The 26245-nt window shown below is 35.1% G+C and overlaps 1 protein-coding gene across 1 annotated transcript in view; it reads left to right on the top strand.

Moving 5' to 3' along the window:
- The window catches only part of PIBF1 (progesterone immunomodulatory binding factor 1), a 46428-nt gene extending 23691 nt beyond the window's left edge, over window positions 1-22737 (top strand). Inside the window, exons 8-10 of the mRNA XM_010078157.1 lie at window positions 1210-1294; window positions 20503-20682; window positions 22681-22737. Coding sequence (XP_010076459.1) covers window positions 1210-1294; window positions 20503-20682; window positions 22681-22737 — 322 coding nt within the window. The remainder of the gene's footprint in view (window positions 1-1209; window positions 1295-20502; window positions 20683-22680) is intronic.
- Window positions 22738-26245: the final 3508 nt, after the last annotated feature.

Here is a 26245-nt window from a genome sequence, read left to right as displayed (position 1 = left end):
AAATCTCTGGGACAAATTATGATGTTGCATATTTGAAACAAGCAGACGATGCACAGCCAATTAAAGAAAATTATTTATTTTGTTGATTATTTCTGGATTAAATACTGGGAATATTGAATAATTTTTGTTTGCAACATATGTAATGGCTCCATTACATTTATAAAATTTTAATATTTGCTTTTGAACTCCTGACCTCTATTCAGTACTACATATTTGCACTCCATATGCAGAATTGCATTTTTCATAGTTCTTGTTTATGTTATAGTTTATATTGTACAACTTATGTGTCTTGATAATGGCATATATAACATTGGCCTTCCAAGAAAATCTCTGTGGCTACTTTTACAAACTATATTACATACTGGCATTATGTATGCACTAGTCTACAGTTTATTGTTGGAAAATGATGTTGGGGCTAAATATTAAAATATATTTAATGATACTAGAATTTCTGCCTAGAATCAGAATGTGTAAGCTAAACATTTCAAATGTTCATATTCTGTAACTAAGAAAACAAAGAACAATTAAAGTTAAACTTGACATTGTGTTATAAAAGTATGCCTTCATGCCTAAAGAGTTTTCATACTTGATTCACGTGACAAATTTGATCCCATGCATTCTCCTGAAATATAAAATACAAAAATGGCAAAAAATACACTCAGAATTTCTGCAGAAACTACACAGCTAAAAGCGAGATCTGGATGTTTTTCCTGTGTTTGGCATTTTCTAAATACAGCAGAATTTGTTGAATTCTAGATACACTAGTATCTAAAGAGGTGATACGGAGAGAACAGTGTGTGCCTATGACAAAGAAATCCACGTTTTTGGTGTAGAAGCATAGATATAAGGAGCCATACTTTGCTTATAAAATGAGCTCATTTGCCCTAGAAAAAAACCCGAGATAATAATAGAAGATTGTCATAATTTAAATTACCCTTCAGAGAATTAAAAAAACACCCATATTTTTTGAAGATTTTTAATAGTATTTCAGTTTTACTAAAATAAGATTTTGTATGTATCAGTGCATTCAGGCCCATTTATGAAAATTCCAGTGCTTGAACATAGAGAAGGATCACTTGATACAATTACTTGAGCAGATTTTCATTGTTGCCAGTATTTAGCTTTAGAAAATGCATGTTTCAGCCAGAATACAAGATTAAAAGAGATTATCTGTTGCTATTACTGCATTTCCTATCATCTTTCTACCAGTCTTTTAAATAAAGAAAAGACAGCTTTGCTGCGTGTCAAGAATCAAATGGCAGCAGATTTGGAGAGACTTCTAAATCACCGTGAGGTAATCTTTCTGTTTTAGCATTACTACCATAAGTGCATTTTTTGTCTTCTCAGCCTTAAACCCTGGGAAAAAGTTGGTTTACTTTGGTTTGATTTGTTGGGGTTTTTTGTTTGTGTCATTTTCAGAAACATAATCAATTCTCTGACTGGGAAGAGGGGGCAAGATGGGGAGATTTCCTTTAAAGGAATCTGCAACTCCCCCAAATTATCCTGAGATTGCATTATCACTCATTCTTATACTATTACTTCCATAGAAAAGTGACTATCCATGCACCTCTTCAAGTCTTTTCCAGAACTGTTCTCCTCCATCTCCTTTTCTTGCTATTCCTCCCAATTCCCTTCTCAGATCAGTAAACCAAACCCCATGTCATGAATTGGTCCAAACCAGTTTGTCTCTGGTTACAAGTTGCAGTTACAAAACCATTTTTTGTTAGAACCGAACCAAAACAATTTCACTGACAGCTGAGTCTAAGTGAGCCTCAACTTAAGTGGAAACTACTAATTCTGTTCAGATCTCGGTGCAGATCTCAAATGTGGAACAAACACCTTAAATAAAATTTTTTTTGAAAAGTTCTGAAGTTGTATACTTTCTATGCTGATCCGCACTGTGTTTGTCTGATGCAATTTCCTCCTAGAATAGTTTTTGAATTTAACTATCTGAATTGATTGTAGTGCTTGTGAAGTTCCATGCATAGAGATTAAAATAGTCTAATTACAGAAGAGAGTAATTGAACATGCTTCCCCACACTGCAGGTGTCATTGACCAGGCAGGATCATCTGTAGGTGTATCACAAGTAATCATTCAATAGTTCCTATTTCTGATGTCTGTATCCACATTTTATACTTAAACTTTAAATTCAAGACTGAGACTAAGGCAAATGTTCCATTTGGGTGATGTTTGGATTTGTTTTTTTCTTTTGTTTTTTAGTGATTTTTTTTTTATGTGAAACCTGCTGTTCTTTAGTAATGTAATGGAAAACATTTAAAGCTCTTCTAAAGAATTTATAAGCGTATTATTGTTGCATTGATGAGTTATCATATCCTTATATTAATGATACAAAAAATACATTGACAAAACATGACTTAATTATATAAACATGTAGTGAATTTGCTGTATTTCCAATATGATAGGCCCTTGGCAGGCTAATTTCAAATTAATTTCTTTCAAAATGTCCTCTTCCTATTCCTCTCCCAAGTCGTGCTGCTCCCAAGTAGTTATGCTCTCAAGTGGTCACACCTTGGGTGCCTAGTTTTAGTAGTTTCATATCAACCAACATGCATTGCAGCTGATAAAAATCAGTAGAAAGTGATAAATAAAGGTAAAATTTAACAGTGTTTTGTAAGAAAACTATAACAATTCTACCTCAAAGCTATGCAACATTGTTTACATCAAAACAATTTTAGCCCCTATGACTACCCACATAATTGATTCTTGATAGACAGCAGTTTGCTTGTTTGTGTCATTTCACCACTCAAAATTTTCAAACCGTGGGCAATGATGCAAGCAGGCTGAGTGAAGCAGGCTTTATAAAAAAAAAAGTACATACTTGAGTCTGAAACAGACTTCATCCTGAATGTTCCTCGTACCCTGGAAATGGAGCAAATATTTCCAAAATTATTACAATTTTGACATTTTTTTTATATCTGTTAAAAATAAGCCATATTAGTCATATTGTTTTACCTAACAATGATAATGTTTTTTCAAGTCACCTATGCAGAAAAGGATATAAATACTGAAAAAGAGACATTTGACATTGCATGTTTGGAGGAGGAAAACCATTAAATACCAGTATGGGGCACAAAAAAACCTCTAAGAAATACAAAAATGAGCTGAAGTTGTTTTAGGAGAATGGGTGAAAATAACAAGTGTGTGTGTATGTTTAACTTTTGTCATCTCTGTTTATTCCTAATGCAGCGTTTTATTTTTTACTTTCTATGCAGACCTCTTCCAGTAGTTTCACAGTTTATGAATTTCTCTAAAAGGCAATTATGTCATGTATTGAAATCTTTATACAGGATAAGACAAGTTAGTCTACAGTGAATTACTCTTCAACTATATTTTTTTTGCCATCTTATTGAAAAGTTAAATATGCAGAACAGCACAATTTCACAGTAAATATCCCTGCTAATAGAAAAAGACAATCCAAATTTTCTGATCTTGGGCTAATAAAGACTTGACTTCATTTAGACAAGGTATGTGTTTTTAAATAAAAGCAACATGCAATCTGTAAATACAGATATATGCAATTTGAAAAAATATGAATTATGGCTTTATGTGTTGTGTACATGCTATCATATAATATGGTTACTATCAGTCTTGTTTAGTCATTGCACATACTAAACTGTCATGTCTCATTAGGAATTACCTTGTTGCCCTCGTGCTTGCAAGTAAAAACATTTGAATTCTTGAACAGATAAACCCAAGATAGTCATAGTTAACGTAAATTGAAGTTTAGGTATGTTAAAAGTACAAGCAAATTTCCAAAACAATGTTAATGCTGTCTTACAGTGACGTGTTTCAGTACATATACAGTTTTGACTTAAGGTATTCCATCCTGTGTGGTCTCAGACTGTATTAACTCTTTTTTAATGTTGGAGTTTGAAAGGTTGGGTTTTTTTATTTTTATCTGCTTGTGATATCAGCTGGATTCATAATGATTGCTTTGGAGGTAATTACAGCATTTTATACACTTTTTAGATAAAGAAATACATTAATGCTTAATCTTACTTCCCTTTCCACGTATTTTAATTTTGGAAGAAAAAAGTTTGATATTAAAGTCTGAGTCTTGGAAGAATTCATTTAGGGCTCTTACGTGAGCTCTTTTATTACTGGAAAAAAATTACACTAGATATTCATATGATAAAATAGTTCATTATTTCAAATTATGTTATATTTTGCTGTGGGAAATTAAAGTAAAAATTAGTCATTTGACTGTACATATTCTAAAAAGGTTGGGTTCACCTATACAGGAAAAAAATTGAAGCTTTTTTTATTTTGGCTATATTATTGGCTCAAATTCTTAATTGTTTCTTGGTCTTCTGTTTCTTTTTTTTTTTCTGAATTAATTAGTAAACAAATGTGGAAAACCTGTTAATCTAGCTTCTCATTTATGTCATTAAAAACAGCTGGTATGGTAAAATTTGCTGTCTTCTTCATATGGATAAATGCAAGCTTCACTATTTGAGAGGGAGTTCAATGGCATTATTGTGAATGATCAGTATCCAGGATCATGCTGAGATTATGTTCTTAGAGATTCATAATAAAGCCTTCACAGTGCTGCTGCCCTCTGAGCTATCAGAAGAAACTGGGATATGCAATATTGTGATGCCATTTGTAAACCCCTCAATGCATGATAGCAAGTACAGTTAGTACAGCCAAATTTTTCAGCTGATTTCAGAACAAGAAATTTTATATACTTTGTCTAGATAACCAGTATGGTTTTTAATTGTTTTTCCAGATCCATCTGAAGAGCATAAAACATTGTTTGGAGGAACAATGGGGTCTCCAATTAATAACCTTCTAGTAAACAGTGTTTGCTTTTTTAAAAAACAATATTTCAAATCCATGTTTTTTTGCATTATTATTTGTAGTCCATGTTATCTTTTTAATCAGCTGAACACTTGACCCTCTGTCTTTAACTGTGGATAACCAAACCACACAAAAAAACCTGACTTGTGGTCTCAATTCTTCCCACTCTAACTTCAGCAATTACCTTCTATCTCTAAATGTGGACCCTTGTTGCCCTAGTGTCTTTGTATAATCAGGGGAGCACGAGTAAGAAGGCTGTTCCATCAAAGCATAAATCAAGATGAAATTATACATTTTGCCCAAGTAGACCCAATAGCTGTAAGAATGCCTTACCTCTTTGCTCCTGATTCTCCTCTCTCCTCCTCTTGCACGAGCTCTGGCACATCTCTAATGCTGCAGTGGGACCATTCAGACCACTAAACAGAAACCTAACTTGACCAAAAAAAGAAAACCACAAAAGTGAATTGCTGTCTGTTAGGTTAGCAGTTTGAATCACCTTTGGAAAGGGTCCAGGAAGAAAAAGAGCAAGTAAAAATATTTATATGTCAATATTACTTACCTGTGAAAAAGAGGGCATTTTTTGTCCAAAACTGTAGAGCATAGCACACCAAACTTCTGTGCTATCCTTTATCTACATGCAAACTTTATCCTTTTGTGCATATAATGGGAATCTGTAACTTAAAGGCAACAAAGTGCAGTTCTCGTGTTAAGTGCTAAAGTTAAGTGGGATGAATCCACTAAATCTTTTTAGCTGAAGCTCTTGATCCATGTTTCCTTTTATCCGGGTATTTTTGTTTTCCTTCTCTTCCAACAGCCAGCCTTTGACTAAAAGAAACATTTACTGTGAGCTCTGCGATCTTGGCACTTCCATTGCCTTTCATGCTTGATGCAGTTGTTAGTATTTTGGAACATCAGAAGTGCAATTTTAGACTTTATCCATTGGCTTGCAAACTTCAGATGAAACTTTGGAACGGCAGTCTGTCAGCACTCAGATGTTTGGCAAGAATTTTTAGTAATCGTTTTCTGAGGTTACATTTAAGAGGTTATAAATTTGATATGCTTTGATGTATGGCATTGTACTATTTCTTCAGATATTTAAGATGCAGATGTATCATAGTAAAGAAAACCAATAATGTGCTGAATTAAATCTAATTATTTTAGCTTTTCTGATTCAAAGTGCACAATGTAGAAACTCATTTCAAAAATCTTGAAAATTAACAAACTGTTGTTTATATTTTTAATGGAGAGTTCATAATACATTGTGGGGAGGGAAAAGCAGAGCAAGTATAACAAATGGAGGGGTTCTTTTTATGTTTTAAACATAAGTATTCTACTAGGCATGAAGAGAAACAAAAATGAGACAATGGTGTAAGAGACATCAATAGAAGACTTTAAATAGGTATTCCTCTAAGTGCTAAGATCAGTTTCAGTTTATATGAATATAAGGGAGTTAATTCACACTACCTTTTTTTTATAAACTGCTTGAAGTCATCTGTGTGCAATTCAGTCTGGCAATAAAGTAATTTTTAATCTGTAAAAGTAAAACTAATATTGTGAAACTATTGTAGTAAGAAATAAAAGAGTAAAATTTAGGACAATGTATGATATAAACAGTGCAAATGAAGGCTGTGTATAATACTTATTAATTTCCTGTAGCGCAACTGTTTATGCAGACATGATTAGTTATCAGCACATGAATATTATATACTGGCTAAAAAGATATGAAAACCTGCTGATATTTTATTTCCTTTACACATCTGTGCACTTGTGGTATATTAGCAGCTGTGCATACAAGTGGTAGAATGTAAACTTGCTGAACTAGTCACCTGCCTTATTGACACATTCATGTGTTACTGTGCCGAAGCTCTTGAAGTGAAGTTAGCAACCAGAAACCAGGCTCTGGCTATCTGCTATGGGACAAAGTGGAAAATGCATAGTAATAATTTAAATAGACCTATTTGATATCAATCAGTTAAATGGATATAAACACATGGAGTTTGATTGCTGTTTGTTTACTTAAATCCAGTTAGCTTATGTCAGTAAATTGTTGTGTTGCTCTGGGTGAATGGAGTGCTAAATCTGTCTAAATATATGTACCTGAATTGGTATGAATCTTCAGCTAGACCGGGTAAATTTATTTAGGTTAGCCATTGCAAGCTCCCATTGTTTTGAAAACATATTAAAGTATAAAAAACTTGCTGAGCTGTTCTTGCTGAGAATAGTCTACCGGGTTAATACTACAATGCTAACTGCCTAGGTGACAGTTATGTTGAATTTGTTTTCTGATTGGCAGGTCAAAAGCTTTCCAAATCTGATGTATAACTCACCATTTATGAGTAAACCTAATGTTTTTCTTTTACTACCATGTATCTCTTCTCCTTTTCCAGGTTTTCAGGTTTTCTTAACAATATGTCAAAATAATCCTGTTTAGTAACTCAATGTTTTTCTGGCTTTCACCACAGTGACTGGACACCTCACAAATATTATCCTCACAACTTAAAGCAGAAAAGTATCATTGCCCCTGTTTTGCAGAAGCAACAACCACAATGAAAGAAATGGTGGTTTGCCCAGAACTCCCCAGAGTTTGTGGTAGAGATTGATTTCATGTGTCTTAATACAGTATCTTAATCACAGCCATTCTTCTTTTCTTACACATTTCAGTTCAAAAGCCTGAAAATAAAATCTCCTTAGTGGTTTTTTCCTAGCTAGACACAAATTAACCCTCTTCTCTAAGTCATCTTCTAATATATGAACTGATTATAATTTGGAAGTAGTTTACAAACAAATTACATTTTCACTTTGTATCATTCTGAAAATTTACATTCATTTTTTAATCCATGTCTTCTGAAAAAGGCCACTTTCCAAAGCCCTGTGAGTCTCTTAAAAGTGAAATCTAACGATTTTTTGCTTTGAACTGTAGAAAGGATATTTTATATTTTGTTTTCATAATGAATATGCATGGCCATGTATTTTACATGCACATTTTGGAATAATGTTTCTTAGTTTGGGGGGTCTTTATTTTACAAGTCATATATTAAAGGTCAGGCACTTCTCCCTATTCCTGCAACTAAGTGGCACAGCCAGATTGGTTCCATACTGGTTATGGCTACTGTCCTCCAGGGCAGGCTAGCCATGTCCACAACAATCTCCTTTAGGCCCATGTGATCGTTATGTTACCCTACCACTGAGCGATTCTTTCTGTTGGATTTTTTGTTTTAATTCAAAGTAGATGAAATAATGTAAGGGTTGCATATGATGTGAAGGCATGTGACATGCTTGAGTATGCAAAGCCAGCTGGGATAGTGTTGGGAAACTGTGCAGAAGTGAAGGAGACAAATCTGGTTCAACTTCACCCATCCTTTTTGAGAGCAATCTGAGGAATGAACTGTTCCTAGAATTGTATCTAGATGAGAGCTAGTTGAAATCATCCAGAACAGAGCCAGGGAGCCAGGTAATGCTTGTGCAGTATAGGTTGGCAGGGTTCAGTGCCTCAGCTCAGCCCTGGCACTGTTTTGCTTAGCAGTCCTGACACATCCAGACAGATTGGGTGATGCTGTAGTTAGCTACTTTTACAGAATTCTAGTCTTCTTTATTTTCAGCTAGTTCTTTTTAAAAAAGTCTTTTTAAAAAGTTTTTTCTTCTAGATGAAAAAAGAGAAAAATTCACAGCAGGCTGGAGCTCTTAGGTGTGTGAGATTAAAAATGTAGCTTGTTTCGTCCAAGCAAACAGAGAATCTGATGGGGTGTAAGAAGAGGCGATAAACATAAAGCGGCATTGTGTAGGTAAAAATAACAATTGAGAAAAAGATAGAACAAATGAGAGAGAATGGTGAAGTTAAGAACAGAAAACTGTTATTTCGTTATCTTTAACATGTAGAAAAATCTTACTTCTTTTTTCTTTTTTTATAAATGGTTGCCAAATGCATTTTCCAAGTGTGTAAGACTGGAGAGAGTCCACATGATCAAGCAGGAGGAACAGCTACTGAGTAGTCCCATTAGGATATGCATGGTTTGTTAACGGCTCTAAGAGTTGTTCAGAGAGCTTCTATAAATGATCAGGCTAGGGTTCCCGAGGATATATATAAATCTTGATGAATGCTGGATGTTAAACATGGCCACATGAATGATCAGCATCTTTTGCAATTCTGTGACACTGTTCGAAAATTTTAATGTTTCCAGAGTCTGAGAATCTAGTAGTTTCTGTGCTTGCACATATTCATCTCATGCCAGTATCCTGCACAAAACCCTGTTACTTCTCAAAAGTTATCCTATTATCTGGCCCACAAAAATGAAAGAAAAGACAGGTGCTTTTATTCTTCCTTTCCTCTTTTGAGGAGAAGCAAGGTCTCCTGAAGTATCTGTGCTTTACCTTTCTTTGACCAGTTACTGCTGTATTCTCATCTTTATCTTTCTTACTTTTGTATTCACTTTAGGGAATGCCCCTCACAGCTAAATTCTCCCGCAGTTTCATTCCATCCCAGCAATGACCTTAAGGAGCCCAGATGAGTTTTCAGCATTTCATTATTAGTCATACTTTAAAGTAAGGCTAATACTATCCTTAGCTGTAATTAAGTTATGCTGAAGAAGATTGTCTAGAAGTAACGTAGGACAGAAAGCCAATGCGTTGGAACCTGGAGAGTAGCAACAGCTACCATCTGCAAAAAACAGAGGTAGAGAGAAGTTCAGTGGCTCATAAAAAGCTTTGGAGTCAAAAGGGGGAGGGCAGTACGTGTTTAATCGGGGATGGAAGCTTAGTGGATAAAAGGAGAAAACTGCTTTGTTGGGGGAGAGGGGAAGGAAGGGGTATCTGCAGGGGTTGGGACTATACGACTGAAAAGAAGTGATTGGTAACAGGTGCCTTCAAACGATCTCTAGCTCTGCCTTTTTCCCCTCTTTTCTGTGTAAAAGCTTGTACATGATAATGTCAAAATTATTTGTGTTTTTCAAGTGAATGACTTCCTGCTCGTATATGTGCTGCAACTTGCTTTATATTAAAAAAAAATGCTGATGTACAATGCTTAGCTCTCTTTTTAAATGTTAAGCCACAGAGTAATTATCATTTTTCTTATGCTACGTTTATGTTCCAAGATTCTAGTTTCTATTAATGTTCTGCATGTTTTCTAAGCAGATTACAGGGACATTTCTGCATCAGAAGTAAGCCCTGGAGCTATTCTCAGCTTAAAGCTTGGAGAAACAAAGTGACGTTTACATTGCTAAACAAGTGTAGAGAAGTTTCTGGCTCATTTTTTACAAGGAAAGATATGCTCCTAAGCAGTATTTCTCCTTTTTGTTATCTTTTTTGTTGCTGTCAAGCTTTAATAAAACTTGAATTCCAAATAGTACAGAATTTAGTAAGAGAAAGGACTTAACCACTGAGTATATTCATTCTTTTCTTGAAGCTGTGTTATTCAAAATATCTTACTAGTTTTCATATATATTCTTTAAAGAATTATCTTTCCATTCGCAGTGGGACACACTAAACAATTGTGTACTAAATGGTGATTTCTACTCTTTTTTTTTTTTTTTTTTTTTTAGAATCTTAGAAATCATTATAATAACACAGGGTTTAGTAACGTCAGTTAATATAGGTCAAATATAAATATGATTTTTGCTCTCAAAAATAAAAAAGTTTAATAGGCAAAATGGAACTTATTTATGGAATAAGGGATGGAATGGGCATCTATATTTTAAATTATATATTTTTGAGAGAGACAGAATCAGTTTAAGTGCTAAACATTTAAACAAGAAATTGTTGGCCATTGAGCAGTCTGAACTTGATCAGATTTTCTGAACATTTAACCCATGTTTTGTTATATTCATTTCTCCTGTATTGGCTATGAATATTTCTATCACATTCTGCTGCATATCCAGCTGTGTAAAATATTTACTTGTGTTCACTTGGTGGTAGCATTTGGATACTACCAAGTGGAAAGTGAATTTAAATACTCTGTAAGAAATACTAAAAACAGGGAGAATCAAACTAAAATGTTACCCTCTCAGAATACAGGGGAACTTCTACATAAAAAATTATGCAAATAAGGCTGTTTTGACATATTAGCATTTTTAACATCTGTTTCCTGTAAGTAGAACTAGATCAATAAAGCATACTTTTTATTGAACTTGAATTTACACAAATGTCACAATGGCTCAGATTAAAAAATATTTGGGGATTTAGTCCTAGTTATAATTGCCAATATATTTCTGGTCTTCAACACAAAAAGTGAAAAAAACTTTCAGAATTTGACATGCAAATTCTGAATTATGAAGAAAATTATTTCCTGTTTTTCTTAAGAAGTTAGGAAGATTTAACTCTTAAGAAGAAATTTCAAGATGCAGCTGAAAAAGGCAGAGGGTTTTTATGTATCTAAAAAGACAAAGACTGTTCACTGCAACAACTGGGCCATTTTGTTGTTGCCACAGTTCCAATACATTCACCTTATAAAATTGGGAGTAGTTCGTTGATCCATATAGTCACAGATCTGTCAGTTCATTTAAAGGTTTCCTATGCACTGGGATGTAGAAAACTCCTGAATTAAGTGTAGTGCAGAGAAGCTATGAACATCCTGCATATGGTCTGGCATCTTTCCACCACCCAGTTATCAGGTTCATTTGTTTGATCAGGACATTTCATACTGTCTTCCAGTTTCCAGCTTTACAGCATGTATCCATGTGCCTAAGATGACCATATGTGCAAATCTCACGCCAGAATTCTTGCTGACTTCTGATATTTCCAGTACAGCTGCAACTGAGGATGCAACTATGTCAAATACACTCTGCCATACGTGAGGGATTAAACCATGACTTGTGATGTTTTCTTAATTGCATAGGTGGTTGTTAAAATCTTCTTTGAGCTCTGTTATATGTGTGGTTCTACTCCTGATAGGCACAAGCCCAGAGCATTTCACTGTTGAAGCTGAATTTGTACCATTCGTGCCACTGCATCCTATCTGTCAGCAGTCATAAACAGTGGAATGGACTGACTTAGCATTTCCTTCATTTTGCTGTCATGTCAAAATGGAGCTTCTGTAGTGTCTTTGTACTATTTCACACTTTGTCATCATTAATATTAATGTCTAGTGTTGTTAATTCTGTGCTAATACTATTGATCTTTTTTCCACTTCCAGCCCAAAAAGGGAGACAAATAGTTCATTCCAGGTTATAGGCTGCAACCTTTCTGCAGTGTCTCTCTAGCTGCTTGGCAGAAATAAAACCCGTGAAGAACAGCTCTAAAATAATTCTTTGTGTGAATTGTCAGTACTTCTAAAAAGGACACATTCTATGTACTACTTTTGCTTGAGAGTCTCATTCCTTGCTGACACATATACATCTTCTCCTTTGTCTAAGTGCACTCCAAAGTTAGAGTACCATAGTCAAACTTTTAATTCAAAGTGCTGTATACAAGTTATTGCATATGTTGAAAGGTGGAATCAGGTTCTATTTCAGTCCTCTGGTCTGCTCTTCTCTGGAAATATGTCGGTGACTCGATGTTCTATGCCAACAATCTGTACGGAAAGCTTGTTTTGTTTATCTCCATTTTAACTGGTGAACTCCAATGATATTGAAGAGTACTGCCAGTGTAAAGATGATCTGAGAAGTTGTTTGTGAAGCCAAGCAGCAAAGTAGCAGAGATGGATCTTGCTTAGTTTTAAAAATCTATAGTTATGTCTACATCTGAAAGTTGTCTAGGGATCTGTAGACAGAAAAGGAAAACAGGTACTATTATGGTGTGATTGACCATATCCTCATCTAAAATCAGCAGAATGAATTGTAAGCTATGAATTTCTCACCAACAGCTGTGTAGAGGAATCAGACAAGCTAGTTTGCCTAGGTTTAATTATTATTACTGAATATATCTTAATGGTCCATGTGAGGAAGTCCAAGTATCCGGTCATGCTTTCCAAAGCTGAACTGCAGCTAGAGTTCTCACAAAGATCCCTGTCCTGGTTTCGGATGGGACAGAGTTAACTTTCTTCATAGTAGCTAGTAAGAGGCTGTGTTTTGGATTTGTGCTGAGAAGAAGGCTGATAACGTACTGATGTTTATAGTTGCTGCCAAGACTTCTCGTTCTGTGCCAGTGTCTGCACATGCAGGAGAAGCTAGGAGGGAGCGCAGTCCAAGTTACTAGCCTAGGTTTCGATCTTAGGTTTCGAATTGAGACCCAACTTAGCCAATGGTATATTCCATATCATGCACGTCATGGCCAGTATACAGATGAGGATCTGTCTGCAAGTGTTCCCTCTCTCCGGGTCACCTCTTGCTCTCTGGGCTGCCCCTTGCTCAGGGTCTGCTCTCTCTCAGGGCCATCTTGCTTTTTTGGTTGGCTCTCAGATGCTCAGGCTCTTATCTCCTTTCTGGGATTGCAGTTTTGGGACTCTCCCTGCTCTGGGATCGTTAGCTGGGAACGGGCTGAGCCTTGGTCATTGGATGGTGAGCAGTTTCACTGTGTATCACTCATTTGTATTTTGTATATATTACTATTATTATTATTATCATTATTCTTTTCAAATTTAGTGCAGTTTAGTAATTAAATTGTTCTTATCTTAACCCATGAGTCTCTTTTCCCTTTACCCTTTTAATTCTCTCCCTCATCTGCAGGAGGGGGGACAGTGAGGAAGTGGTTGTTGTGGTGTTCTGCTGCTAGCCAGGTTCAAAACCATAACAATGCCTCTCCATCTTAGTATCAGCAGTTAAACAATACAACTTTCATTACTTCCACAGAAAATCACTGTAGGAATCTAAGAGGGATCCAAGTAAGAAAATGCACAGACTTCATAGAGGACAATATCCCTTGTATTTTCTCTGCCGTGACCCTACTGAACACTCGGAGAGAGATAACTGTGAAGCCAGTTCCTTCAGAACCACCCTGCTGTACCCATTTCCAGATTTAGATCACTTTTTCTCAAAAAGGAGTTATAGGAAGTAGAAAATGTTGTTTGTTTGTTTTTTTCTCTGAGTCCTCCCAAGAATATTTGGATATTGAGCATGAACTTTTCATTCTTGGGAGACTGAAAAATCATTTCTGAAATGTGCTCTTTACAAAAGACGACCAAATGCATATAGCATTCTTAAATGCTGTATTAGGTTTCTCAAATCAGTATTCTTTAACATTCCTATAACCTCATTTTCTGAACTCTGTTTTTCCCTGTGCTGACTTGTTGCTTGAAGACTACAATAGCTGCCTAAATGGGAGGATATGTGCATGTGAGGACAGATTGCATTGATTTAGCACGAACATGTTCTTCATCCCAGTATGGCTGTCTTCCCTTACTTGCATGTTCTGTTATTGTTTTTATTGATGTTATTCTGGAAGTTAGTATAGCCAAAGTAGTCACGAGGCTGTTAAACTCAAACCTACCATTTGGCTCCCACATTAAAAAGAGTCCAGTCTCTGGACTCAAGGTGTAGTGCACTAAGTCTCTCGTGAAGCAATTTTTTGTATGGTCCCCTCTGCTCAAGGGGGGCTGTACAGTCAAACTGTTCTTGGACCTAAAGACAGTGCTCTAATCTCTCAAATTCCTCCAGACTGCATACATATTTTTATTTTGAGTTATAATTTAACCACATGGGAACCATATTGCAGTTAAAGTGAGGAATACAGGCTTTCCAAAGCAGGTCCTGAGCATACATGCTTTACTCTAACAGTACAGAAGACTTGCAGATTGGGGGTGGGGATGCACATCTAAAATCATCATCTTAGTGCTTGACTCTCAAATTCTGAGACATCTCAAGTTTTGATCAGCAAAGGATCTAAGGAAAGCAAACCTCTGTTTTTATCCATCCTTCAGCTGATTTTTCTGTTTTTGTCAGTGAAATCGGTCTTCTTGTTTGAAGATCATAGTATTTAGCACCTTTTCTGTGTTTCCATTCTTTTACTGGGAATTTATTCTGTTTTCTTCTGTGGGAACACTTGTCAGTCATCAAAATTCAGTGGTTCTGCCAGAACCTGATAACATTTTCTAGTACAGAATTTTCTTGTTCAGCTTCCACAATACAAGTTCTCTGCTTCAAAATGGAGTTCTAATCCCAGGTGAAGTTTGAAATTATGAATTCTATTTGTAAAGCTAAGAGTAGAAGAGCATTTGTCATGGTAAAGATTTAGTTAGCTGTACGTGCTATTGTTAGGGTCACTTTTGCTTTAGAGGATATTTATCTGTGTGCAGTAACCATGGGCCTTACTGTGTGAGGAAGGAGCCAGATGAACCTGACACCCATTGGCTTCTTCTGTGATTATATTAGTGATAAAAAAAAAGTTAAATTTACCATCAAAATTAATTATCTTAATTCCAGAATGGTAGATGTCTCTTCCTACAAAGCATTTGCAACTGTTTAGCTTGATCTATGTAGTTTCTTTTTAAGATCAGTGTATGGAGATTATTTGAAGTGCAAGACATCCCTGCCATAACAACATAAGAACTGACGTTTATGTCATTGATTCCGTTAAGCCAGTTGCTTTTTCTTGAGACTGATAATTTGCATCTGCTTCCAGAGCATGATATATAAATATCATTTTAACTGCTTATATAAATTTACATATTTTTTATGATTATACACACACATATATAACGTTAAGTGCCTTTGCAAGCTTTTGAGTGCAGAGAGGATTCTTTCTTGCTTTGATTATAGTTTCATGACAGAGACAGTAAGAAGAAAAATCTTTATATTTGTTGACACTCCAATGAAAAGAAATGGAATTACTCTCTTGATAAATATCCTTTGTGCTAATGTAGGCAATTTTTTCATATACTTCGTCAATTATTTACTTGATAAAATAGCATTCCTTTTTATGCCTCAGTCATTTTCCCTATCGGGCAATTCTTTTTCATTTCATTTTTATCATGTAAGTTACAATTTTGTTATAATAGTATTATACTAATTTTGAATTTTTGTAGTGCTGAATTAGGAATATGTAAGATGCTTTTCTGATACATGTATGTTTGAGCATGTGTCAAGGACAACAAAAACAATGTTAATAGACATCCTTTTGTAGTATATGTAACTTGAAATACATTTATATTTTATATTGCTGCATGTCTTATTTTGGCATTTGCTCGTTTCTATCTTCTAGTGGCATTGCTAGTTGAAGGAATCAAATTGTATCCTTCATATTCCCAAACTGATCTCCAGTCTCCATTTTTCTAGGTGCTATTTCAATTATCCATAATAAACAAGTAAAACCAATTTTAAATAAAATATGACTTATTTTTTACTTGCTTCAAGATCAAACATAAGAATCTCAGATTCTTCTGAAATATGAGTAATACGAGCAGCAGATAGCATCTATTTTGTCTTTTTTGATTGACACTTATTTGGTTTGGTTCCTTTAACACTTTTTTAAAGCTTGATAATTTTAATATCATATACAGTTTTTGCAGACTGTAAGAGTTCCACAACAACAGCATTGATAGAATTCAGCCTAATAAATTAATTAAGGTAGAATTACGTAAAAATCCCAAAACAGAAAACATTTTAATTAATGAACGTCATGGAAAAGATTGGTGCCTATCCTTTGTCTGTACCTAAATATCTCCTTCTCTATCTGTGTATTGGTGCACAAAATTGCTTTTGCTATTTTTAACTTAGGTTGTTGGACATCACAGTACCAAAAATAAATTGAAATAAGCAAGTAAGTTTTTCTGATACTATTTAGAATGCAATACATGTTACCTCACCTCTCCTCACCTCCTGCTACATCGCTCCCGTTGTTCTCAGTCCATTCATTCTAATCAGTTATTTTGAATTCCGGCTACTTTCTGGTTGTGTATGCAAAAGGTTTAAATGATTCTTTTATAGTTCAGGTAATCATAATTCAGTATGAATTAATGTGTATAGGTAAGTGGAATACAGGATGATAGATGGTTCTGAAGTATGAACGTATGTATGCTTAGGAAAACTTATGTGAGTAGATGATCTGTGGTGTGAATTCCTGTTCTAAAAATGTAGTTCTTTTTAACACAGCAATTCAATACTTCAGATATGTGTGCAAAGGGAATTATGATTGCACATTGGCTATTCAGGATGAAAGTTGTTCTAGGTGAAGTAGAAGGTTGAGAAAAGTAAATGATAGGGAGAATGAGGTGAGAAATTGATTCATCTTATGACAACTAAATTCAGTCATCTAAACAGAGGTGTCTGAGGTGAGGTAAGCATCTTAGTTTGCTTTATAGTCAATAGCAGCCTAGTTAATATGGCGAGTGTTGTTACAACACGATTCAGCCAACACGCAAATAGGTGTCCACTTCTGAGTGAGTTGAATCACTTTCCGAGCTACATTGTCTCCTAGCTCATGTGTAGATACTTCAGTTTAGACATATAAATTTAGGTGTTCTAAGCTTGATCTAAATCCCACTTGATGTGTCACACATCTCATTACTTTGTTTTTTGGCATTTGTGCTGGTAGCAAGAGCAGGTTAGAATCCTTAAAAAAAAATTCATCAGGTTTCTGTGGACAGACTTTCAAAATATTTAATAATAGGGTATAGTCCTGATACATGTTTGAATGGGTGACACTCATTGTACATAAACAGTGTTTTTGTGCCAGCTGCATACCTTATTTTTTTCCTTATTTTAACCCACTTTTTCTTGTTAACTTAATTGTTTTCCATGTATCTGCACTGCCACATCCCCGCAGAATGTTGTGTAAGCGGGGAGTGGGTGCTTCTCTTCCCAAAGTTTGGGACAGTGAGACCAAAGCTGTAAAGCCAGCACAGAGAGGAGCTGGGTGAATCCACTCAGAGGTGTTAGTACTCATAGTCCTCCCAAGAAGGATTCGTGTCTGGCTCTCCAAAGCCAGAGCCCTCAGACCTGGAAACCTCAACATAAGTGACACAAAGCTTGCGTAGCATGGCGTGCTTGTACGTCCAGGAGTCATCATGGCAAGGACCAAATACTTCCACAGAGAAACTGGGACATGCAGAGCTTTAGCAACACTGTTTCTTCAGTGCACTGAGTAACTGAAGTGAATACTGTAAGTAAACAGTTTGCACAGCTCTGCCTGGACATGGGACCATGGACTTGACACAGTAGAAATGTATTAAATTCTAACCATGCATTTCTCCTCACATCTTCCCTTACTTGGCTTATCCTGAAACTAATACATTTCCTTCTACACAAAAGATTCTTCCTGTCCATTTTGAACCCTATACCTACTTTGCCCTTTTTTCTCAAGGTCCTGTTCACACTGGGACGAGTTCACATCCTTCTGCTACATGCAATCTCCAGAGCTTCTTTTTTCTTGTTCACCTTCTAGACCAACTTTCTGGTTTTTAGGGTTGGAAAATATTATTGAGTCATGGTAGCATGCTAACAGTAGCAGATAGTGCTAATGACTATTTGTTTAGAATTTAAAAGTGAAGTTAAGAATTAAGATTGTATTCAGGAGCAGAGAAAACTAAAGAGATGGGTAAAATTATTGCAGTTCAAGACAGAACTTTGTTTTAAGTATTTCCTTTGTTGAAAACACCAAATCTCTTGCAAATGTGTTGGGCCAATTTTCTTTTCTTGTTTAGCAGTACACATACCAATGATTCTATTGGATTCAGTGCTTCCTGTGCTATTTTGCCAAGTTTGTTAAGGTCTTTCTCACTAAATGTGGAAGGGTTTCAGAACAAATATTAGAGGTAATTTTAGCTAAATTCTCATAATAAATATGACTGTGACACCAAAATAATATATTAATTGGGGGATAATTTGTCATCCCCACTCCCTATCTTTCCTTCCCATAGCTTCACGTTAGAGAATTCCCCTGTGACAGGGGAAGCTCATGTGAGAGCTGACTCTCCAGAGCTTATTCCAAGTCTGAAAACAGACAGGGCTGTCAAGTACAGGACAGATTCTGTGAAGTAGAGAAGACCTTAGACTGCCAAGTGGATCTTGACACAAGAGAATTTGACCCTACACGTGCAGGTTTCAACTCTGTTTCTGAAGTAAATCTGCATGACAGTTTTGGAGTTTTGCCTTGTTCAAATATGCAACTATTTGATCCACAGAATAACACAGTTTAAGTATAGGAACAGCACTTGTTAGTGTCAAAATGTTGTTTATGTACAATTTAATCTCCTGTGATGGTGTATTTGTTTGCTGTATACTTGCTTGAGTTATTTTCATCAAGAAATTCTGTCTATGTGTCGCTTTGGCAACATCTTTGCAGAGTTTACAACTTTGAAAAACATGTTGGCATCAACTATTGCAGTCCTTTTAAACAGCTGCTCTGCAGTCATGCTGTTTCAACATGCCATCACACATGGCTGAATTATGCAAATAGTTAATATTAAATGACTGAGATACAAGAACAATTTGTACACTTGATAAAGCTGGTCTGTGGAGTGTAACCTCCATTCATATAACTGAGTTAGTGTGGAACAATTTGAAGGCAACAACATAATTCTTTTGACTTTGTATCTTATATTAAAGGCAGCAATGGACAGAGAGAAGGTATATGTCAGGAATGTTTTAAAAGGCTGAGGGGATTTTTTAACTCGCTACTAATAATGCAATGAAAATAGAATGTGCCTCAATGTAATTTTCTGGCAAGCATTAAGAAATAGGTAAGATATAACAAATGTTTGTCATTCAGCTATAAATATGAGTTACCCTGTTCTGGTTGAGAGAGGAGATACAATGTTAATTATATAGGATGCTAATACATTAACAATATCGCTTATTAAAGGCAAAAGCATTTGTAAAAAGCAAGCAAACAAAAACATTATTAGTTAAAGTAAAATTGTCTTAAAATTTACTTTGAAAGGCTTTTCTGCTGACTTTGCTTTTCTAGTTCTGCAATAATAAATGCTCTTAATAATAATAGCACAATAAATAATAATAATAAATAATGCTTTAAATTCTGTAACTTATTTTATAGTAATTGCACCCATTACATGTGGGGGGAGAGAACATTAGGCACTAGGTGATGCAAGATGACAAAAAAAGATGTCCAGTTAAAGTCACAAAATATTATGTTTTGTCCTTTCTCACTCTGCTGTACATTTTGAATAATCTGTTTTCTTTTGCTAAGTAGTAAGAAAAGTTTACTTTTTGAATTAATCCAAATAATTTACAAAGCAAATTATTAGAACATCCAAAAAAGTCTGCATTTCTATATGCTCTTGTTTTTCTTTTCCCAAGTTGGAACTTTCTCTTTTCACAAAATTTCTTATCCACTCTGATCCCATTTTTGCTGTAGGTCCTCTTAAGGTTTTTAATTGATTTTTATTTGCTGATCTGGATATAAAGACACATATATATTTCTAGTAATGTATTTACAAGACTTTTGTGCAAGACGTAGCACTCCAAAGTACAATTTGTCATAGTCATTCAAATTAGATTTGTAAACTTTCTTTGCCTGACAAAACAAATTCAAAAGAATTATTTTTAATTAAATAGAAGCTTAAGTTAAATGAGATAGTGGGTTCCTTATTACACAGTAAATGTTCTTTTTTACAGCCTTTAAGCAATACAAAATTTGAGTTGTATAAATCCAATGTGCCTTTTTATTCCTACTTTTACTAGTGCCCAATTAGTAATCTCATTAATTATGACAAGTATATGCATATGTTTGTTAGATTTTCTGATCCACTTACACATTTAGTCTGGTGGACATAAATTTATTATTAACAAATAAATATTTAAAAGGTTCAAATGTAATTTTACTGAATAACTTAGCATTGTTCTTTTGTGGTTTAATAGGAACTAGCCGCAATGAAACAGATTCTAATTAGTCTACGTGGTAAACACTACGAAGAAAATTTACCTCAGTCTCATATTGATGTAAAAAGTGTGACTGCAAAAAACAAATCAAACCCTTCAGTAAAACTGCTGACAGACCATGAGGAAGAAAATGTATTTACACCTAAGCCAACGTTATTTGTAAGTACTTGGTAAGAGTAAGTGCCATAAGCTTTTTGTGATAATTATTCTCACTTCTTAAAAAGAAAAACGTGGGTTCATACTTAAAGGAGATGTATAATTAATTCAGCTGAATACTTGCAGCTCATGGGAATGGTCAATGTTGAGGACATAAATTACAGTTTATGATGTTAATTTAGTTATTTGATAGTTTCTACATCTTAAGTTCAGAGCAAACTTGATTTCTTAAAAAAAGTTCCATTATAATATTACAATATTAAGAGAAGCTAGCAAAATTTTAATAGCCAAAGGGATTCACAAACTATGTATGCAATTTTAAATCTACCCTGATCATGTATGAGTTGAGTGTGTGTATATATACTGAGGAGCAGGAGTGAGGAAATAGGTGTAGTTAAGTATACTTATATTCATGTATATATGTATATTAATGTTTGTATGTATCTGAATAGATATCAAAACATACATGGCCAGTATTAATATCACTTATTTTACTAAGGATACCTGATATTATAAAACCCTGATTTGTTCCTTTAGAGAGTAAATGCTTGGGTTTAAATACTTCAAGTGACATGCTTCAGATTTAGTGTCTCTAGTGTTTGAAAGTTTCATGAAAATGGTTTAGAAGTTTCTGACTATGACTGTGTCTGAACTGATAAATTTAAGAGAGCCAAGCTGCAATGCTGAATCACAAAATAAATAATGACTCTTATTTACACTTCTTGAGGCTACCTTCCTCTGCAGTAGACTGTATCCACACTGCATGGCATATGACCCCTGTGTTTTCCCTGAGCCCAATAGGGTGCTATTTTGGTCCAAATATACATCTATATTTTTTTTCTTTTCTTTGTTTTCCTGTTGGAGTCTTTAAAATTCGGTATCTTAAACAATATGAGGTTTGTATTGCAGCACGTGAGATACTGTTTTTATAATACAAAATGTAGGAAATGGTTGCATCTCATGGAAGTGATGTCAGGTCATTTTGAGGATTTTAGGGGTCCAGAATTTGCTTGGATAATGTTGTGAGACTAAATTCAGGCATACCCAGTGTTGTCTCATCCACAGTCCTTTTGGTAGTGCTAAATCATACTACCCAAACTTTGTCTTTGACGGAGCTATTCAGTGATCAAAAACAGATCCAAAATGCGAGCTAACAATTAGGTTGTGTAGATGATCCTGGGTTTCAGTGCTTAATCTGTCCTGTCTTAGTTAGGGATATGGGAATGGTGTAGGAATCTAGGAAAAAATTCTTTTACATTTAGAAATTGTGACCAACTTATCTTAGAAAAATTTTAGTCTTTTCAGACTTTGGAGTAGGGAACTGACAATGGACAGATGGCAGGGTTTCTTCTTAGATGGGGAAAGAAATTAGTAATCCTGTGAAAATCTTGACAATTTAGGTCAATTTCTAGAATTTTAAAGGCTTGCACAAATAGACCAGATTTGTTTTTGTAACTGAGATCTTCAAAATGATAGAAAGATAGCAGTAGCCTATAGGATTATGAAGGCAAGAAGTCACTCACAGATAATTCTCCGTGATTAAAACACTTTCTACACTGTCAGAAAACTGCTAAATTCTTTTATTTTTAATTTTTAAGAACTATATTTCTACATAAAGTGTTGGTCAATTATGGCATACCTAAGATGTCTTTTCTAAGTTCCATTCCCTTGTCAACTGAGAAGTGAAAATTCAATTTCAAATTAAACCTATTTATGGCACAGTTGATGCATATTTTCATTGTGGTGGATATTTTAAAACAAATAATTTACTTCTCAGTGTACAATCTGCTTTTTATAACCAAGAAATAGGGGTGGGTTTAATACAGATATGTAGCAATAATAACCTTAAATGCATAGTCTGGTTTTTAATTTATTTGCATTTAAGCAAAGAACTTAATTATCACTATGAACTACATAGGAAGGAAAAAGACTTTAGTGTAGGCTGCATATTTTTCTTCTGACTTTCACTCTCTCACAGTTAAAATGTTCTTTATTTTACAGACAAATAAAGAGGCACCTGTATGGTACAAGAAACTGCAGAAGAAAACATCACCATAGCATTTTTCCAAAATTATTCAAAATAATCTTTTGAGGAGCTTTTCTTTGAAGAAAGTTATTTTCACCATAATTATGCCCTTTTTACCAAAAAAAGCAAACAACTGTTTTGTTTGTAACTGTTCATTTATAATTGTCAAATGATCTTATGCTTCACAAAATAATTTTTAGATCTGTCATGTGAATAAAATGTGTGCAAATAGTGCATGCCATGATTTCTCTAACATATATTTGAATTTTAAAAGATAAATAAACACTAGCATATTGTACATGTTTATAATCTGGTCAGTTAAAGGGCTTGTTATTCAGTGTTCAAATTAATGCATGTTTCAGCTTTTTTATATTGTTTTTCTTGGACCCTGTGTTTCATGCCACATTCCTTGCAACTATTCTGGCTCATAGAAATTTTAAAAATATACATGAGTTAGCATCAGACTATATCCTACTTTCTGTGAAGGAAATTCATGTCAGGTGGAAAAAAAATAATTTCTTATTGGCCTTTGATTTTTTTAGTTTGCCATGTGATGTAATTTGTTCTGCCAAACAGGCATTAAAAATATTCTAGGGAAGCAGCAAAATCAGCACTGATACTGAATGGGCTAAATACACTTGGTCTAGTGTAGTTAGATCAGTGTAATAATAAAAACAGAACCATGGTGTGCGAGTACTGTAGTGTGTAATGGCGAAAAGGATAACTTGCCTTATTTAATTGTATGAAAATAAGCCCCATTTCCTAAGAACACAGTCTGCTTATTTATTCCACCCCATCATCTATTTAGACTACAGAAAAGGTCTCAAATGCTTAAAGCACTTTTGACTGTATATGGTACATTTCTTTATATAATAGAAATATAGATGATATTGTTTAAGTGACTGTATACTGAAAACATTGCTCAAATTTCATGTAAGAGGAAGGTCCTTTTTCTTTGACAATATATCTTTGACTGATTCATTGTTCCTACCTGGACATGAACAATAATTATTTACTATGTAATACTGAGCTACATCAAGTTTATCATTCCTAGATACACTTTTCTTCATTTTCCAAACAGCAGTTGGAAGCACAGCAATACTTCCTCTGCTCCAGGTAAGCTTCCGTTTCTTTATTACTTTTTTCCTAATTCAGAAAGAGTAAGGTAAAAACACCAGCAATTGCACATCACAGGATTAAATTTATCATTCTGTGAGTGAGGGAGGCCAAGTATGTAGACAGAGGTAGTATCTTTTATTAGACTGGTGTTCACTGGGAAACAATTACCCAGACCTGTAGGCTCACAAACCTATCTGTACAGACATTCCTGAATAAACTTTGGTTTCCTGAAGTCTAGGGGTTTATCTGACTTTTGTTTTTATGTGAATAGAATCATTAACTTCTCTTTCATGTGAAACAGCTCCCATATGCAGATACTAATTTTGTAGTTTGTAATAGATACTTTGTATGATTCACAGTCCCTAGTTTAACTTCCCAGATTATCCTGTTTGGCAGTTAGCACCCAGTAATTAATGAATTGTATTATCTAGAAGGACTGTGAACTATTTTAGGCAAGATACTAGTTGGAATCTTAAGTATTCACAATTTGTTCTCCTATAATATCCTTATAGACAAATTGGTGAAATATGGATTATGAAGTGGGTGGAAAACTCTCTGACACACCAAGCTCATGGAAATGTGATCAGCAATGCAAAGTCCAACTGGCAACTGGTGAATAGGAGCATCCCTCGGCAAGTTCACAGGCAATACCAAATTTGGGAGAGTAGTCTATACACTTGATGGCAGGGTCTCGGAATCATAGAATCATAGGATGGCCTGGGTTGAAAAGGACCTTAAAGATCATCTAGTTTCAACCCCCCTGCTGTGGGCAGGGTTGCCAGCCACTAGAGCAGGCTGCCCAGGGCCCCATCCAGCCTGGCCTTGAATGCCTCTAGGGATGGGGCATCCACAACTTCTCTGGGCAACCTGCTCCTGTGCCTCACCACCCTGAACAGGCTGGAAATTTGGTCAACGAAAACCTTATGAAGTTCAGAAAAAGCAGCTGCAGTCCTATATCTAGGATAGAATAACCCCATAAGCCAGTACAGGCTGGGGTCTCACTGGCTGGAAAGCAGCTTGTCAGGAACAGACCTGAAGCTCCTACCGGACAACAAATTGAACATGAGCCAGCAATGTGCCGCATCCTGGATGGTATTAACAACAGGACAGCCAGCAGATGGAGGGAAGTGATCCTTCCCTTCTGTTTGGCACATGGGGGACCACATCGGGAGCGTTGTATCCAGTTTTGGGCTTGTTCAAGAAAGACATCATTGACATACTGAAGTGAGTCCAGCAGAGATTCAAGATGATTGGGGCTGGAGGACCTGATATGGAAGGGAATGCCAAAAGAACTCAGCTTGTTCAGCCTTAAGAATAGAGGTCTTGGGGGGAAAACGTTGCAGTCTCCAACTACCTAATGGGATGGTACAGAGACAACAGAGCCAGACTCCTCTCAGAGGTGCACAGTGATAGAGGAAGAAGCATTGGACACAAGACAGAGCACTCTAAAACTCAGCTATTATGAAAATATAGATAATATGTGAGGGTGGTCAAATACTGGAACAGGTTGCCCAGAGAGGTGGTAGAATCTTGATTCTTGGAGATAGTCAGAATTTAAGTCTTGAGCAACCTGATATAGTTAGACCTGACTTTGAGATGGACTAGATGACTGATTTTCAGAATTCCTGTCCAACCTAAATTACTCTATGGTAATGTTTCTAAATAAGACAATAACATTAATTTACTTCTTACCATCCAAAAGACACAAAGTTTTTATTTCTCCCGTGGAAATACAATACACAAAAACATTTTTATGCTTCCAGAATTAATTGTGCATTGTAAATTTGTGTGTCCTCCAGCAGCCTGATTTTCTAGGAAGGCTGACAAGAAATTAGGCTGATTTGTGGTGAAAGTTTGTTGACATTTAAAGAGTTCTTTAGATGACAAAGTGACATATCTAGCAAAGTGGGATTTTTTTAGAAAATTACTAACAAGGTCAGTCTTTAAATTTGCAAAAATAAAAATAATTTTTTAGCATATACTGATAACACATAATGCTGTTGGTTAATTCTTGTAATTCACATAGTCCCTGTGTAAATCTCAGTATGCAATTTTTTTTCTGTTTGAAGACTTTGTATTTTTCCTGTGTCTTCTCACTAGACTCCAAGGCTATAATGAATTATCTAGGAGGAGACCTTCTAAGCTTTTCATGTGAAAGCTAGAATGTCACTTTGATATATAACTATATATATAACTATTCAAATGTGAAATGCCCTACAGCAAAAATTAATTAACCTTTTTGCTCTTTAAAGTAATGAAAAGGTTCAGTTGCATTACCGGTACAGCATTTTTACTGATGTTATTTCCCACAAACATAGTTGTCAAATGAATTATTCCAAAAATTCCTCTTCATGAAATGTTCTTTGCAGTTTCCCATTGTAGTAGGCCTTGTGTCAGTGATATGTGAGTCAAAAATAATGA

The sequence above is a fragment of the Pterocles gutturalis genome, unplaced genomic scaffold (genome assembly GCF_000699245.1).
Source record: "Pterocles gutturalis isolate BGI_N339 unplaced genomic scaffold, ASM69924v1 scaffold32708, whole genome shotgun sequence".
Classification (NCBI taxonomy): domain Eukaryota; kingdom Metazoa; phylum Chordata; class Aves; order Pterocliformes; family Pteroclidae; genus Pterocles; species Pterocles gutturalis.
The sequence above is the reverse complement of the archived record's forward strand: the minus strand, read 5'-3'. Positions and strand labels throughout refer to the sequence as shown.